This window comes from Grammomys surdaster, unplaced genomic scaffold (assembly GCF_004785775.1).
Source record: "Grammomys surdaster isolate TR1022 unplaced genomic scaffold, NIH_TR_1.0 173, whole genome shotgun sequence".
NCBI lineage: Eukaryota > Metazoa > Chordata > Mammalia > Rodentia > Muridae > Grammomys > Grammomys surdaster.
In genome coordinates, this window is record NW_021604621.1 from 1,043,209 (window position 1) to 1,061,742 (window position 18,534).

Genomic DNA, 18,534 nt, shown 5'->3' on the forward strand with positions numbered 1-18,534 from the left:
GGAACTAGCGAAGTGGTTCAATGGTAAAGTGTTTGCCGAGCATAGAGGCTTTGAACACCATCCTAAGCATCAGAGAGTGACAGAAGAAGAGCAAAGGATGAGCTTGTGGAGGGTCTGGTAGGAAAAGAAGTCTGGAGATAGACTGGAGTGTATGAAGTTGTCTCCAGAGAAAAACTTCCATGAGTAATTCATACTGTGTATAATGGTCTCTACTGATCCAGAGCTTCAAACTGCAGTAGAATGTAAATATATCATGGTAGAAAAAAAAGAGGAGTGGATTTGCATATGGCTCAGCATCTTGGGGATTTTGTTCTTGTCTTCATATAGCATTATTATTGATCTGATCCTTCCTCTGTCTTTTCTCATAACCTTTTGGCCCCCTATCTCCATCACCTTCTTTCCTTTCCTTTCCTTTCCTTTCCTTTCTACAACCTCCCTGTCTTCCTCCCCCTCTCTTGTGTATCCATAGAAAATGATGAAGAAGGAAGCTCTCCTCCTCATCCCCAACGTCCTGAAAGTTTTCCTAGAAAATGGGCAGATCAAGTCTTTCACATTTGATGGCCGGACCACTGTTAAGGTACATAAGGAATCCCCTCACCTAAGGTACCTGTTTGTTTGTGTTCCTCTGAGATTGATCACGATAGCTTCACTGCTGGAACAAGATTGCTTTTGATCTCTCTAAGCTCTGGAGTGCACGGCTGCACAAACATAATCCTCAGATGAGGCTGGTAGCAGGAAATTGCATGCCCAGCTGTGTGCTAATTATTGTAAAAATGTGTGTGTGTCCGCGCATGCACAAGTGGGTGCACATGAATGCACATCTGCTTGTCAACTACTTTATGTTCATACACAAAGTCCTTTAGGACTTTTAGGAGCTAAGCAATGGGAAGATCATTAAGCCATTTATAAAGCCAAAGTGATTTATATTGATACAATAACACCTACACAAGTTTACACAGAGAAATAAACAAATGTGATCTCTTGGGAGGTTAGCTTACCCATGTCTTGCTTTTTAAATAACAACCAGATCTTAATCACTGAAGCAAGATTTGAGAAGTCCAGCCACAACCCTTTGGCTATTCTTTTCACAGGAAGAGCAATTACTGAACTGTGATTCTTAACAGCTCAGCCAGGCGTCAAAAAGTCCTAGTGATTCTCTTAGTCCTGAAGAGTAGAGGCGGTGATATGATTTTCCCGAGGTTAACGCTGCACTGGGACAGAAATATCTATCCCTGATTCTTCTGGCCTCTTGCCAGAAGGAAAACGCCATCCCAAGAATGAATGTTCTTATGCAATCAAGGCTGCCCAGATTGCTGGGCAGTCTTGACACCTGCTCAGGAAACTTACCTTTCCCATCGTTGTCCTGTGGTTCCCATTCAAGGACCAAGATGACCCTATAAATAGAGAATCCCATCAGGCATGGTGACACAGGCCTATAAACCTAGTACTCAGGAGGCTAAATCTGGAGAATTACAAGTTCGACATCATCCTACAAGGGGAGATCCTTTGGGAAGGAAATAAGAGAGAGAAGGAACACCCTCAGCCCAAAAACTCTTGTTTTCAGGTGTTCAGAATGGCCTTACCAGTGTTTACTGATCATTCCTATATTGATTTGAGGAATGTCTAAGTACGTTTTGGGATTAGTCCATGATACATTATGCTACTGGCACTTAGTGTCTCAAGGTCAGAGATGCTAAGTGTCCTTCAGAGGACAGAACAGTTCCTGAATGATTAATTGTCCTGCCCAAGGTTTCTTTGGAATACTTAGGCCTAGGTAAGTATCTTGAAGGAGCCTAAGTAAGACCTAAGTGTACTCCTTAGGAAGCTATGACATGGTTTCTTGGCTATAGAACGTCTTAAGCTATGAAAGGAAACATTGAAACATAACTAGGCCACCCAGTTTCCCAGAAACTCCCTTGATGTTTCTTCAAGGTTAATATACCCATTGTAAATTTGTTAATACCCTAAGTGCACTGACCAACCATTCTTAGTCATAGAGCTAAGAGCACTCCTTACCTCACCTCACAATGCCACTACCATTGTGGCATTCTAGGCAGTGCCAACCTTTGGCACTCAGCAAAGGTGCATGGCTATTCATTAGAACTTTGACAGTCTTCCAAGTCACTTGTCCCAAAGAAGAACCTGGATGAAATGACAGTCTGGTATGGTGGCAGTTACACATTTAACACCAGTTGACAATCACTGGCTTGACTGTCCACAATCTCAATGCAACTTAACTGCAAAAGAAAAAAAAATCACATCTGTCTATGCCAGGGTTCTAGTAACACTCGAGCCTCTGTAACTACATGAATAGCACAAAGAAATCCTCTCAAGTACCCAGCATTTTGCAGCCCTCTGTTCAAATGACTGAGTATCTCACACAGAAGGGATGCTTTGGCAGCTCTGGCCATCAGAGAGCTCTGAACTCCCAAGCCTGCTTCCCTCCAGCCTTAAGAGGATTGAGACATGCTGACTGCATAAACGTACACACTGCAGTGTGTATGCTGAAGCCACAGCAAATAGATGGCAAAAGCCTCAAAACTGACATTTGCGCAGCCCCCACGAATATGCTCTCAGACGCCCTAGTATTAAAAGTAGGGCAGCAGAGCAGACGGAGCCCAAAAGTAGTTAGATCTATGACTGTACTCCAGACACGTGACATTGTTCCTCTTTGTGGACACATTTTTCAAGTTGCTAAATTGATCGTCTATAAAAGCCAGCTATGGCCCAAAATGAACATTTTGCCAGTAGCTCAAGTCATTTGATTTAGATTATGAATCTGGAAATAGTATACTTTTTAATCACAGAAATGTAGCTTTCGCTTTTGCTCATTCCTAAGCGTTGACAGACAAACTCCAATGGGCAGTCTGACTTAAGAGAGGTGAGTGGAGAACCAACACAGTGCCTGGCCCTCCATAAGCATTCAGGAAATGATTTATCTAATAGAGTGGGAGACGGTGAGAAGATAGAGAAATGAAGGTACAGAAGGAGGAAGGAAACAACTTTCATTTACCATTTGTCAGGACAAGGGAATTCAGTGACACCCAGTTGCCCTTCCTGAACTTTTGGTGTTCCTCAGGGCCCAGGCCACTGGGTAACACTCATGAGGCCCTTTACTGGTCCTATAACTCAGTAGCTAGGCCACCACAAAGGCTTCCCCAGGACTATTGTGCTTCATTTCCAATATTTCCTCATGTGTTCTTTCCTTTGAGTGACTTAGAATCAGAAAAGATCCCCTCTCTCAATCCTCTTTTCCTTCTACAGGACGTGATGGCGACTCTACAGGACCGTCTCTCCCTGAGGTACATTGAGCATTTTGCTCTTGTGCTTGAGTATACTGGGCCAGAACAGAGTCACAAGTTTCTGATTCTCCAGGATAAGCAGCCCCTGGCTTATGTAAGTCATCCCTTTATTCTGGCTTTATAGCTGCATGTAACCAGTGCTAGAGAAGAGTGTCCACAACACTGCATATCAAGAAAATTTATCACAGTGGAGTTAGCCAGATCCCAGAAGTCATAGTACCAACCTGAGGTGGTGTGTGTGTGTGTGTGTGTGTGTGTGTGTGTGTGTGTGTGTATGTATGTATGCATGTATGTGGATATGTGTGTATAAGTGTGTATGTGTGTGTATATGGATATACATGTGCTTATGTGTATATGTATGAATATATGTGTATGCATGTGTATATATGTACCTATGTGTGTTTATATGTGTGTGTGTGTGTGTATGTGTGTATGTGTACTTCTGTGAATAGAACCAAAGGACTTGTACATCAGTCTTCCTCTGAGCTACAGCCTAGCCTTACCTAAGGGTGTTACTATCTATCTCCAGAGAGCCTCTGATGCTCTCTGTGACCCAGCAAAGGCATTTGTCTTGGTCTCTATTGGCAACTCTCCATTTTCCTAGAAATACTGCCTGCTAGACCCTTCTGATTCCTAATCAAAAGCCTCTTAGATGAGGGCTGTGGTACAGAAAGGTCAGAAATGGAATCAAATTGTAGTAGGAATGGACTGCATAGAACAAGAATAGGTGGCCTCCATCATCTTCCAAAGTAGAAGAGAACAAATTATCTCATCCCCCTAGCCACAGTGTATGGGAAAAGACTGTTGAAATCTAGGATTGCTGTATGGGATTTTACCCATAGCAAATCACCAGGAAACATCACAGAAATGAGCAGAGCCAGTCAGAATTCCATAGTAGGGTGGGAAACAGGAGAAGGGGGAATGTCAGGAAGATATAGATATAACATTTAGAAAGTATGTGGAAGCCAAACAAAACTCATAAACCCGGCCCAGCAAGATAGCACACTTGAGAAACTAGGCAGGATGATCTGGAGTTTGAGGTCAGTCTAGGCCTCCCTACAGTAGCTTGAGCTACAAAGTAAAGAAACAAGACTGGGGATGCATCTCATTGGTGAAATATTTGGCCAGCATGCACCAGACCCTATTGATCCTTCTTGTTGTTGGGTATGGTGACACACACCTTAATCTCAACTCAACATATAGAGGTAGAGGCAGGAGGACGAGAAATTCAAGGTCATCCTTGACTATATGTTGAATTTGAGTGACATGCCTGAGATACTTGAGATCCTTTCTCAGAACAAAGACAGGCACAGAAAAAGAATGTATTTTTCAAAAGAAAGATTCAAGTTTCAGCTTAAATACAATCCAGGAAAGGCGGTGTCTGCTTAGAGAGATGAAGCACCTCCTATCCTACCCAACAAATAATTCTCTGAGTCAAATTGGCTTCTTGTTCCAAATGGAATTTCAAACTTCTTTATTATGAAACTTTTCACATAAACAATATATATGGAATATAGTACAATGAACCCTACTATCCATCTCCAGGTTCAACAATTACCAGTATATTATCAGCATGTTTCATTTGCATCTCCAAATGTGGTTTTCACTCTTTGATTTGAACTCTCTAGGCATCAAATCGTCTGCTAAACACTAAGTGTGTCTGCAAGAAGCTGATAAATTCTCAGGAGCCCTCTCTTCCTAACTCCCATCTTGGCACTTAGACCCAGTTCCATTTTAGGGGCAGTGAGACAACAGGGTCTTGCACGAACATGTGATGATCAAACATGTGACGATCCTCACCAGTACTGGGATTATTGGCATGAGCTACCACATAGACCCCATTCTTGATAAAGACCATATCCTAAATAAGTGATTAAAGAATACTAGGCACAGCCAGGCATGGTAAACCACACCTTTAATCCTAGCACCCAGGAAACAGAGGAAGGGAGATCTCTATGAGTTCAAGGCCAGCCAATCTACATAGAAAATTGCAGGCCAACCAGGTCTACAAAGTGAGTTCCTGTCAAAAAAAGAAAGATTCATTGATAGGTTAACAATAAAGTATAGAGTAATTATAAAGTTATTATAATAAAAATTAAGAATTTCATATTTTAGACTGAGGTTGTCCATGGATAACTCAAACTAGGGAAAGTAAAACCCAGGATGAGAGAATGCTCATTATAAATTTGCCATGTTTGATACAAGAGTAGAAAACAACAGCCTAGCTCATCCACAAGAAGCTGCTAAGCTGCCTGCCATCCCCAGTCATTGATTCTATGGTTTCTCCTCCACCCTCTCCCCACTGTGTCTCAGGTCGTGCAGCGGACACACTACCATGGAATGAAATGCCTCTTCCGAATAAGCTTCTTTCCGAAGGACCCAGTGGAGCTGCTACGTCGGGATCCTGCTGCTTTCGAGTACCTATACATCCAGGTAGGGTCTGGCTTGAGAACACAAAGATAGACCAGTGGACAAACAGGTAGGCTGTTTTGCTATCACAATGAAGTTGCTTTGTAAGTTTAACCTTTAGCTTGCTCTGAAGGCCCTTTCCTTTCTGAAGGTCCATGGTCAGGTTGGCTGGTCTGGTAACTTGAATTTAATTGTCAAAATACTATCTACTTGTCTACCCAGAGCCCATCTGTTTTCAGAAACAAGCAACCCCAGTAACTCTGGTTCTTCCACAGAATTCTAAGGTTTTACAAATTCTTTTGGGGTCAGAAACTCTCAACCCCCAATGCCTAGGTTGAGTAAGGAGATGGTTTTGGCCTTATTCCATCCAGAAACATTTATTGAAGCCACACTCTGGGTCAAGTCCTGATAATCAGAGGCGAGGAAAGGATAGACTTCTCTCACCAGAGTTCATATATCTATAAATATAACCTCAACAGGGTTTGGTATCAATCCAAGAAGCCGTCTGCCAGGCCTACATGAGAGAAAGACAATGAAGGTGTCACAGAAGAAAATATATGTGTATACCCTTAGCTATGAAGTGAATGTTTGCTATGTAGTAAGATGGAAAAGAGGGGCCATATTCCAAGCAGGAGCCCTTGCACTTCCAAAGGCATGCTGACAAGAAAAAAAAATGAAAAAATGCAAGTGATTTATTGCAGCTTCAGTGCAGGATGTAAGAAGCAATAGAAAATGAAATTGGAGAGCTAGGAAACAGGGAGTGAATGGTTGGTAGGCCATGGAGAGAATTGAGTTTATTCTGGAAGCTGGGCAGTGCTTCTCAGAATGTGAGCCATGAACCAACAGCATCATCAACTTGATACTAGTTATCGATGCAAATTATTGGTCCTCATCCCAGTGGTTTGTTTTAACAAGCTCAGTGAAATTTAAAAAACAAAACAAAACAACAACAACAACAAAACAGGGTCTCGTATGTCTCAGGCTGACCCCAAATACACTGTGTATCTTGAGGATAACCTTGAACCTCCAATATTCCTGCTACCAGGTAGACCAGGTCCAGATGCTGAGTCTACAGGCAGGCATCATCACATTCAGTTCTCCATGAGAGTCTAGTACTCTCCCTGTCAAAGCCTTTAAGACAGTGGAACTATTTCAAGACCGTGGTTCCTTAGCCATGCCTGCACATTAGAATTGCCTAGGAGGGTACTGGAGTGATAGCTCAGTGGTTAACGACATTGGGTGCTCTTCCAGAAGACCTGGGTTCAATTCCTAGCACCCACCATGGTAGTTCACAACTACCTGTAACTCCAATTTCAGGGGATCCTAGGGGGCTTTTAAAAATTATCTAGTATATGTGCATTCAAGGTAAAGAAATCATGCTGAAGAGTAGGTAAGAATACTAAAAGGAGAGTCACTTGGTTATCATCTTAAGGAAAAATAAGATCCAAAATCAGGGCTGTGACTGATGGGTGTATGGAGTGGGATCCCAGGGAGATTTAAAGGTTTTGATTTGCTGAGTATCAGTAGAGACAGTATCAGTCATCATGTAAGTGACTAGAGTACCATGAATTTGGAGATAAGTTCATTTTAGGGCATGTTGGGTTTTAGGTGCCCACAGACTATGGGGACTATATGTAGCATTTGAGAGAAAAAAACTTAAACTTCATCTGTCTCCGAGGGTGACACCTGGGACTGTGCAATGAGAGACATTGTGGCTATCCTCTCTGTCCATGCTGACAACCTAAAATGTTAGGAACGTTTCTCAGCCTCAAGTTCATTTGCCAAACCTCTAGGGGGACAATGGGTCGTATACTTTAGTTCTCGTTTTGTTTGCCTTGAATTTTTTGATTCAAACTTCTGGGGATTGCCTTGGTTCTAATATTTTGAAATTTGATGACAAGATCATGCCCGGAATATTTCTCCACTTTGTGATAATGTGGACTTCATTTGGATTTTTCCTTCTTTAAAAAAAAATCAGTTTTTTTTTTACTGAGGTCTAATTAGCACATAACAAACTACACTTGTTTAAAATGAACACTATGATAAACTTTCACTCACAGCCATCATCACCACAATCAAATTATTGAACATATCCAATATTCGCTGACATTTCCTCGGGCTCATTTGTAATTCATCCCCCAGGCTACCTTTGACTGGCTTTCTGTCACTATAAATTTGTTTTCATTTCCAAGAGTTTATGTAAATTAAACCATACAATATGTATACTTATTTTGATCTGGCTGATTTTCCTCAGTATAAAGATTTTGAGATCCATCCATATTGTTGAATGTATCAATAGTTCATTTTTCTTGTTGAGTAGTACTCATGGTACCAGAATTTGTTACACATGTTGATGGACATTTGGGCTATTTCCAGATTTGTGCTATTTCAAATGCAACAGGTATGAGTATCCATGTCCTAGTCTTTACATAGACATGTGCTTTCTTTGCTCTTGGATAAATAGCTAATAACAGAATGGTGTGATCAGTTTTCTGAAAAAAATGTTAATACCATTTTTCCAAGTGGCTGTACCATCTAACATTTCTACCCATCATATATGGTATAGAAGGAGGTCTAGCTTCTCCACGATTTTGTCAACTCTTGGTATAGTCAGTCTTTTTCTTTTACTTTAGTCATTCTAATAGTGTATAGTAGTACTTCTTTAAATTTTCCATTTGCATTATCCTAGTATCTAATGGTGTTGGATAATTTTCCATGAGTTCACTTTTTTGTATATCTTCTGTGATGAAATGTCTGTCCAAATCATTTGCCTGCCTTTTTATTGGCTTATTTGTCTTCTGATTATCAAGTTTTGAGAGTTCTTTATGTATTCTGGAAACAAGTCATTTGTTAGATATGTTATTTGCAATTATTTCCTCCCAGTCTGTGTCTGGCCTTTTTGGTCTCTAAACAGTGTCTTTCTCAGAGCAGATGTTTGAATTTTGATGAAGTCAAGTTTGTTAATCATTTCTTTTATGTATAGCATTTCTAGTGTCATATCTAGGAAATATGTGGCCATCCAGTGTATCTGTGTGTATTCATGCATGCGTGTGTGTGTGTGTGTGTGTGTGTGTGTGTGTGTGTGTGTGTTGAGGCTCCACTCATTGAAACCCTATCCTTTCCTCACTGAATTGCCTTCATATCTTTATTCAAAAGCAATCTATAAGTAATAAAACACATAAACCTAGTGAGAGAACAGTTATCTGAATATCTATAGATCTATTTCCCAACCTCTATCCCATTCCATTGATCTACCGTCTATCCCTAAGCCAACAACACATTCTGTTGATAACTAGAACTTTTTAATAACTCTTCAAATCAAGTAGTGTTTGTCCCAACTTTGTTCTTCTTTTGAAATTTGTTTTCATTCTAGGTCTTCTGCATTTTTCCATGGGAATTATAGAATTGGCTTGTCAATTTTTACTAAAAATCTTAATATGATTTGTATTGGAATTGTGCAGAAGCTGTAGATTGATTAAGATAGAACTGATAGCTTAACAATACTGAGTCTTCCAGCCCATGAGCAAAGTATTTCTACATTGATTGGTGTCTTTAATTTTCCTCAGTAATGTTTTCTAAGTTTTGTGATATATAATTTTTTCACATATTTTGTCAGGTTTATCCCTAATTATTATTCATTTTGATATCATTATAAATGATTTTTTGTTGCTACTGCTACTGCTGCTGCTGTTTTTGAAACATAGTTTAATTCTGTAACTCTGGCTGGTCTGGAACTGTTTATCCCATGCTACTGTTCAGCTTGAGATCTGTGTTCCTACCCTGGCCTTCCAAGTACTGGGATTATAGGTATGAGCCACCATACCCAGCAATAATTTAGATTTGTAATTCAATATCCAGTCATTTTCCGATAGCATGTAGCACTTTCATTGTAATTTTATGTCTTGCAACTTTGCTGTACTCAGTGAATCACTTTAGTACGATTTTGTAGACTCTACTGGATTTTTTGTATAAATAAACATTAAATGTCACTTTTCTTCTCACTCACTCCCATTTTTGGATACAGTCTTGATCTTGACCAGGCTAGCCTAGAACCCACTGTGTAGCCCAGTCTAGCCTTCTAATTCTCATGCCTCGACCTCCAAATTACTGGATTTACAAGCATGAACCACCACTCTCAGCTGAAGTATTCATTCTTTTTTTTTTGTGTGTGTGTGTGTGTGTGTGTGTGTGTGTTCCTTTTGCCTTTGTTATAGTGATAACACTGTGGCTCCATAGTCCCATAGCCCATTGTGTTACAACCTCAACCAAAGGACAACGGTGAAGGTGGAGTCATTGATAGCTAGGGTACTGACCCTTAGAATTTAGAACATTGTCATACACTTGACTATCGACTACAAGGTATTCCTTCTAAGCCATATAAGGAATATTGACTCATCAATATTTTTGTCCTCTGGACCTCAAGGAACAGAATGTTTGCTCCAGCCCTGCAATCAACCTCTCACCCTGGGCTTCTGGATCAGAATCCCACAGAGACTCTCTCAGTGTCTTTCTCTTCTTGTTCTCATCTGAATTAGTAGAAGAGCCTGGTATGGCTCATGATTGAGTACAGGACCCCAAAAAAGGTGAGGTGTCTCTTATAACAGAAGAATGAAAGGGAATGAACCAGGTCCCACTGGCACAATAACCTGGATTTTTCTGCCCACTGTGTCTTGTTATGTGACCTGCCATTAAGAAGTATCTAATATTTGCTTAACCAAGCAAATAGTGTCCCTGTGACCCAAGGCTCCCTTGCTGTCTCTTCCTCAAGGGGAGTAGCCCCCCTCTTTCATATCTATCATGTCTTGCTGGTAGCATGATTCTTTTCTGGGATCCAAGGGCATAGCTGGGGAGCAGTAAGGGAAGGGATGTTTCCTTTAACTAATGGATTTGGTCTGCCCTTTCTCACAGAGTCGGAATGATGTTATCCGAGAACGCTTTGGAATGGAACCTAAGCCAGAGATGCTTTTGGGCCTTGCCGCCCTTCACATCTATATCACTGTCTCAGCCACTCGGCCTAGTCAGAAGATCACACTCAAGAATGTGGAGTGAGTTGCGAAAGGGCCCTTCTGGAGGGAACAAATAGCTTGGTGAAAGAAGGTGCAATTGTTGAGCTGTGCTCTGTTTTTTCAGTCATAGGCATTCTATGGGGGTAGGAATTTGAGTTCCTGAGGTCTACCCAACCCATCCTGTACTTTCGAGCTATAGTTTCTACTGTGTACAGTTGGTCACGGTTTGTCTGTCTTTACCCTTCTTTCTCTTCTTCCTAGTCTCTGTTCCCCCATCTCTGCCTCTCAAAGTTACTCAGATTCTTTCTGACCATCTCCCTCCCTTGATCACACCTTGTCTCTCTCGCTAATCTCTTGATTTTCTTCTGTTTTTAGGAAAGAGTGGGGCTTGGAACCCTTTCTTCCCCCCTCCCTCCTACAGGGCATCAAAGAGAAGAACCTTCGGAAGTCTCTCTCTCAGCAGCTGAAGGCCCACCAAATGCATCCTTCTAGCAGCACCAAGGTACCCAGAGGAAGTCATTGGGCACCATGTTCAAACACTAAAGGCCTCAGAGAGGTCCTGGGTGGTACTCTGGGGATCCCCACCACTCCTGACTCAAGTGCACACTCTTTCTTACTCGGGTGCATATTCCATTATTCTTTCTGACTCAGGTACATAATCTGGCTTGGCCAGGGATGGAGCAGTTATAGAAAGGAGTTTACTCCAAATTCAAACTTAGCCCAAATAGGCTTAGCAACAACACCGCTGCAAGCCACTGTGTCCTTGAAACAAAGGAGCGATGAGGAAGGTCATTCTTGGGATCTTTCACCAATTAGTACCAGTTGAACATCTATCCTGTGGAAGGCATTGGCCCTGAAGGGATACACATGTTTTCCATGAGAGTGACTACACTGGCCCTCCATAGCTTTCTAATCCACCAGTTCTAGGGGAGGAAATCTGAGGATATAAAAGCCCAACACAGAGCTGGGGCCACTACTGCACTGTCTTCTGCACTCTAGGACACAGACAAGGAAGTCTTTGCCTCTTGAGGGGCTTCTTTCTCTACCTCCCCTGGCCCTGCTGAGCCTTCTTAGGCTGCTAACACTCCATATGCTTGTGCTTCCTGCCCAAGATGTTAAAGGATGGTGACAAATACTAGAATCAGCATGCAGATGTAGACAGGAGACACAATCACTTCCATATCTGCCACCCATTCCAGGTTTCTTCAATTACCAACCAGTTTCCCTTTTAAGATGCAAATTTCCCCAGAGATCTAAGCCATTCCCACCTTACTGTGCATGTTTAATCAGATCGGTTCCCCCCCACACACCCCCACTTTGGCTGAGAGCACCAGTGCTCACCACCATCTCCATAGCAAAGTGTTTTTTTTTTCTATGCATCCCCAGTGCTCTGCTGAAGAAAGCTTTAGCCCTTGAGTCAGGCATAGTCAAGTAGGGAAATAAAACTCTCACCTGCAACACAAAGCAGCAGGCACTAGCACTCTGGACGTGTTCAGGAAAGGCAGGTGCCAAACCCAGGCTAGGAGAGGAAGAACTGGTGCCAGAGCTGAGACTTGAAAAATGGACAGATAAGAGCTTGTCTAGATGAATTGCTAGAAGCAGTACTGAAAAGAAGACTGCCCTGAGCTGGGAGATCCATCTCTACAGAAGCCCAGAAAGAAGAGTCATGGTAGCAGGGAAAAGAACGACAGTTCAGCCTATGGGAAGCTACAGAATATTAGAGGCATGGAGCTGGTGAAGGTAGAGATAGGAGGGAGACTAGGGAGGATCGTTCACAGGAGCCAGTTCTTGAAGGGCTTTCTGTACCATAGAAAGGGGTTACATGTAATCCTAATAGACAGCAGTGACTCATAAGGGAGTTGAAGCAGGAAACTGATACGACTAAATTTACTATGTTTTAGGATGCTCCCACTAGCACTAGGTAGAGGTAACTGAGGGAAAGAAACAGAATACCCAAAGCCCTAATATAGGAAAGGGCAGATGATATGGATAGATCATTCAAGAGAAAATCAGGGAGTAAAATAAACATGATTTGGTGACTGGTGGCCCTTAGATGAGAGGACAAAGAGTCCTCTGTCACAGGTTTCTGGCTCAGTTGCCTCAGACAAGCTCAGTTGCTTCCAAAGACCTGGAAGCCCAGCTGAAGAACAGACTTGAGGCTCAAGGGCGCTCAGTATGAAAGCACGGAGTGAGACCTCAAGATTTCATGTGACAGTGTCAATGGGACTCTAAGGATCTTAAAAGAGATGCATAGATTAGGTGGATGTCAGAGTTTGGGGAAAATGCTAGAATTAATGCAGAACAAATAGAGTTAATTGGTGCTTTAGGTGCGAGAATCAAGAGGTCTGAGGATGGCTAAGAAAGGCAGGTAGAATACTGGAGGTGAGAGCTATCCAAATTGGAACTTCCTTCCAGGTTTAGCCAGGTCCTTTCTCATTTCTATGGAGTAGGCTGATGATTGGTACCTGTCATAGGAAGCTGAGACTCCACTTGGAGGAGGTAGGCTTTCTTGTCTGTGCTTCTCTGGATTCTCATTACAGGGTGGGTTGTTTCCACAGGGTTCGGCAATTCAAGCAAAGCTCCAGTACCTTCGGATTCTAAATGAACTTCCGACCTTCACCGGTGTTTTATTCAACACTGTAGGCCTGGTCAGTGAGACAGTGGGATGGGGGAGGGGCAAAGTATGTGTGTTGCATGGGGTGGGGTTGGGGGAACCAGCTGTTTGTTGGAGGGACAATGTCAGTCAGCTCTCATTTTCAAAGCATCTATGGTTTCAATCAACTGCAAATCAAAAATAGTCTAAGAAAAAATGTGTTGCTACTGAGCATGTATAGACATTTTTCTTGTCATTATTCTCGAGACATAACAGTATAACAACTATTTACACAATATTTGCACTGTGTTAGGCTTTGTAAGTAATCTTGAGGTGATTTTAGAGCATATATTAGAGTCAGATGTGATGCTGCATTCTTAGAAGCTCACCTTTCTAGAGGCTGAAGAACAAGGATTATGAGTTCAAGGTTGAGGCCATTCTTGGATATATAAGACTTTGTCTTGGAAGTACACAAGAATATATGTGCAGATGGTATGCAAATACTGTGTCATTTTATAGAAGGAACTAAGCAGCCATGGATTTTAGTATCTACAACAGAGTCCTGAAACCAATCCCCTATAGATATTAAAGGCCAACTATATCTGCTTTTGATGACCCTTATCTATCCTTTGCTGCCCTTCTTCCTATATTCTAGATTTTGACAACCCTTATCTGTAAAGGGCCAGATAGCAAATTTTTCTTTTCTTTTTTGCCTTTGGTTGATAGAGCAAATGTATCTCTGTAGCAGCCAGTCAGCCTTGCTGTCTTAGCATGAACACAACTACAGTGTATTAACAAATGGGTGTTGCAGTGTGCCAGTAACTAAAGACACAAAATTTTTGAATTTCATAGAATTTTCATGTGTCAAAAATATGGTTCTTTTGACTTCTTTCCAGCCTCTTAAAAATGTTTTGAAATCTTATTTTTAGCCATTGGGACATACAAAACAGGTGATGGGGGCCATATTTGGCCCATGGGCCATAGTATGCCAACCCTTGTTCTGTCTCTTTGCCTCTACGTGTACATACTTCCACAGTCCCCTAGCCCAGGTTTCCTGAGTGGCCATACTGCCCCCTGCCTACCCAGCACCTGCACTGCACAGCAATGCTCTGGGGCAGGGCTCAGCTGGCACCGTCTCTAAGACTGCTCCAGTCTAGTTGACCCTGGTAAAAAGAAATTCAAATTATCTTACTGACTGGCTCCAGGTACTTGTCATGCTCTGTGGAACACACTGTGGAGCTAGCATACCATACTGGAGCAAATCTGCTTATCAAAGTGCCTGTAGGCAGACATAAGAGGTTCCTGGGGTGATGCTAATAGCATGGAGTGGGCCAGCAGAAGGCTCAAGCTTGATGGCTTCAAGGAGTTTGTCAGCTCCCTTTAAGGGAATCCAGTGTGTTGGACCTAGATACAATCATTTGTACACGGGGGATTTGTAGAACACTGAAAGCCCCCTGGCTCCTCCCTTCACACATACCCTCAAATCTCTCTTCCACCATCCTGCCATTGCTCAGATGCCTATTGGTCATTCCTTTGAGTCAAGGTTGCTAGCCCATCTATTAAAGTGTAAATCTGGGGAGACCTTCATTAAGCACCTAAACAACCTTGAATGCCTTAGGACAAGTTGGTGGAGGGTGGGTAAAAGGCAGGCATAATGCTGCCCAGTCAGGCAAAAGCATGGGTTAGAAGCTTTGGATGACTGGCAGCAACTGTGGAAAATACCTCCAGGCTTGATAAGAGAACGTTCTCTAAAGGCACAAGAATAAAGCGTACTTCACCTACCTCACAATCTTGTTAGAGCCAGCCCTGATGCAGCTCATCTCACTTACTGCTGTAGCTAAGATGTGACTTAGACTGAAGATCTCGAATCCTGTACTAGGGAGGTTCCAGACCATTTTCCCCTCAAGATTACCTTTTAAACCCTGGCACTGAGCCCCAGGTATTTCTTCTTCCTTACTTCCATTCCTCACACACCCCATAAGGACCTACATAACACATATTTTCTCTTTCTCATTGCCTCTTCTGCTACTGGACTTTCCCTCTACTTCTATCTGTGGATGTTGTCTGCCTTGCACTCTTGGGCACTAGGACGAGAAGCAGTCAGCCACCACTCTGCTGGTGGGACCCCGTCATGGCATCAGCCATGTTATTGACCTCAAAACCAACCTCACCACTGTGCTGTCCGAGTTTAGCAAGATCAGCAAGATCCAGCTGTTCCGGGAGAACCAGGGAGTAGCCCGAGTGGAGACCAGCATCATGGATGCCAAGGTGAGGCGTGCTTTGATGTGCTGCTTCTCTCTAGAAACAGTCCCAAGGGACAGGGAGAGAGTCAGAGCATGTGAAGTGAGGCTCGGAGATTCTGAAGTGGCTTCTTCCTAGAACTTTCCATTTTCATCTCTTCCTTCCATCTTCTCAGACTTAGCCCACCTAAGATGGATAGTCAGCATGCCATAGTTATTGTTCTATTGTTGTGAGTAAGATGCCAGGATGCCATGACTACCAAGATAACTCAAAATAATTAATTTACTTGGGATTTACCGTTTCAGAGGGCTAGAGTCCATGAGCATCATGGCATGGAACATGGTATCAGGCAGGCCTGTGTGGTACTGGCACAGTAGCTGAGCAGTTACATCTTGAGACACAGGAAAAAGGAAGAGAGAGCTAACTGGGAATGGTGTGGGCTTCTAAAACTTCAAAATCCACCCCCTAGTGACACATCTCCTCCAAGAAGGCCTTACCTTCTAATCCTTCCCACACAGTTCTGGCAATTGGAAATGACCAAGTGTTCAAACATATGAGCCTATGAGGACCATTCTCCCTCAAACCATCACACAGCACTATGTAGGAAAAATATCAGGTCAACCTGAGTCAGTACTCCACAGAGAGCTGGAGTGCTGCGTGCAAGCCAAGCCAAGCACACAGATAAATTTGAATTTATTTATATCATGATGGCTCGTGCTTGTAATCACAGTGTTCAAAAGGCTGAAGCAGGAGCATGACTGCCTTCATAGTGATTCCAAGTCCAGCCTAGGCTATGTAGCTAGCTCATGTCTCAAATAAAAAAAATAGGAAGAAAATAAAATTCATACAGCTGGGCATGGTGTGGTATGCCTATCTGTATTCGTAGCCACTTGGTAGGTCATGAGGAAGATGAAATTTCCCAGCATGCTTTGGCTACATAGGGAGTGAATCCGTGTCTCAAAATGACTGTGGGTGTTCAGTGTGTACAGGTGTATCTGCACGTGCAAGTGGAGTCCAGAGGTGTCTTCCTTAATTGCTCTCTGCCTTACTTTTTTGAGATAGGGTCTCTTACTGAACCAAGGACTTGCCTAATCAGCTACACTTGCTGGCTGAACAGCAAGGCCCAGAGACCCTCCTGTCTTTATCTTCTCAGTGCTTGGATTGCAGGTGCACCACTCCTGAACCCTGTTTGTTTATATGGATATTAGAGATGGAACTTGGGTCCTCATGTTTACACTTTGTTGACTGAGCCATCTTCCCAGCTCTTGAGGCTACCGAGGAAACTCAATAATGGAGCACTTAATTAGCTTGGGCAGGGCCCTAGGTTCCATCCCTAGCACTGCCAAAGGTAAAAAAAAAAGAAAATCACACTCACGTGGAACTTCACAATAAACGGAGCAGCCTTAGAGAATCTGACCACCCTAGACCCTCCCTGTCTGCTTCAGAAATGAAAGAAATGAATGCCTTAACCCACCTCCGTCCATCCCACATGTATATTGATTGAGGAACAGCCACTTTGAGCTATGGAAGTGTCTGAACATGGACTCAGGGGGTCTGGGGAGTGGAGGAGCAATCAGAGCCAACTTCCTGTTTCATTTCCCAACCCCCAGCTCTCTTAGAACCTCAGCATTTTTCCCCAGAGATCCAGACTTTCAGACTGGCAAGCAGTTGTTGCTGCCTCTGCAAGTCTGGCAGCAATGGTCAGCCACCCCCTCCACAGCTCTCCTGTTTGAATACAGTGACCGTTGTGGGCAGGGGCCAGGCCTGCCTGCCAGCTGGCAAAGACACTCAGGAGGAGGGACAGCTTTCCCTTCTTAAAGGATTTCCCAGGAGAACATGTTGTTAACAGATTAAGAGGTGGAGTGTTTGCTGTTTCTAAAAAGAACCAATCATTTATTTTTGTGTTTGTAAAACCCAGGAAGCTTTAATATGTTAATTTTTCCACCTGTGATTCACAGGATTCCCATTGGCTTGAGAACCTGTCTGGTGCTGATGTTTAATTGGCTTGTGGCCACTTTCCCAACCATTTGCTTGCTATTCTCCTCAGATGTTGTTGGGTAAAAAGCTAGATGAACTGGTAAGGAAAACAGAGGAAAGACAGGGCATGCAGGGGAGTGTGGCTCAGAGAGATATAGGAGGGAGTTAAAACAGAGGTTGGTTTTTGGTGGGGTTTTTGTTTGTTTGTTTGTTTGTTTTTATTTTTGTTTGTTTCAGCTTTCAATATTCCGTGAGTGAATTTTCCACATCAGTAGCACAATAGAAATTCCATAAGAGGTTTTTAAAAATAAAGACACCGCCGGGCGGTGGTGGCGCACGCCTTTAAACCCAGCACTTGGGAGGCAGAGGCAGGTGGATTTCTGAGTTCGAGGCTAGCCTGGTCTACAGAGTGAGTTGCAGGACAGCCAGGGCTACACAGAGAAACCCTGTCTCAAAAAACCAAAATAAATAGATAAATAAATAAAAATAAAAATAATAATATATGATATCATTCTACCACCATGCATAATTTGAGCCAAAATGACAGAATTCGTTCTGATCCTCATTTATATTTATCACACGTGCCTGGCTGACCAACTTTTAATGCCTGGCCACTGGGAACACATTCATAGATATCCTCAAGTTGCTATCCAAAATAAGAAACAAAAGAATATGCACTAGGACTTACTATTTGTCTAGGAATAATTCATGCTATTAAAAGACACGTTTGTTCACCAAAGGAGCCTATGACTCAGTGATCAACACTGAAGTCAGAGAACTAATTAATTAGCACACAACAAATATACTATGAGAAACTTTGTTAGAAAGTTTTAAGAGATGTTGGAAAGGTATCAAAGAATAACACAGGTAGAAAAGCTTTCGTGGGTTGAGATAGCTTAGAGCTAAGTCTGAAAGAGCAGAACCTAGTGCTCTAACAAAGGAGCGAATGAGGCTCAGTGCTGAGGAGAGGCAGCACAGCGGCACACTTAAGCCTGAGCCAATCAGA

At 42.6% G+C, this 18,534-nt stretch overlaps 1 protein-coding gene across 1 annotated transcript in view; it reads left to right on the forward strand.

Moving 5' to 3' along the window:
• The window catches only part of Frmpd3 (FERM and PDZ domain containing 3), a 95,910-nt gene that overhangs the window by 46,021 nt on the left and 31,355 nt on the right, over positions 1 to 18,534 (forward strand). Inside the window, exons 6-12 of the mRNA XM_028767494.1 lie at positions 470 to 577; positions 3,265 to 3,396; positions 5,616 to 5,735; positions 10,620 to 10,756; positions 11,093 to 11,219; positions 13,276 to 13,365; positions 15,399 to 15,578. Coding sequence (XP_028623327.1) covers positions 470 to 577; positions 3,265 to 3,396; positions 5,616 to 5,735; positions 10,620 to 10,756; positions 11,093 to 11,219; positions 13,276 to 13,365; positions 15,399 to 15,578 — 894 coding nt within the window. The remainder of the gene's footprint in view (positions 1 to 469; positions 578 to 3,264; positions 3,397 to 5,615; positions 5,736 to 10,619; positions 10,757 to 11,092; positions 11,220 to 13,275; positions 13,366 to 15,398; positions 15,579 to 18,534) is intronic.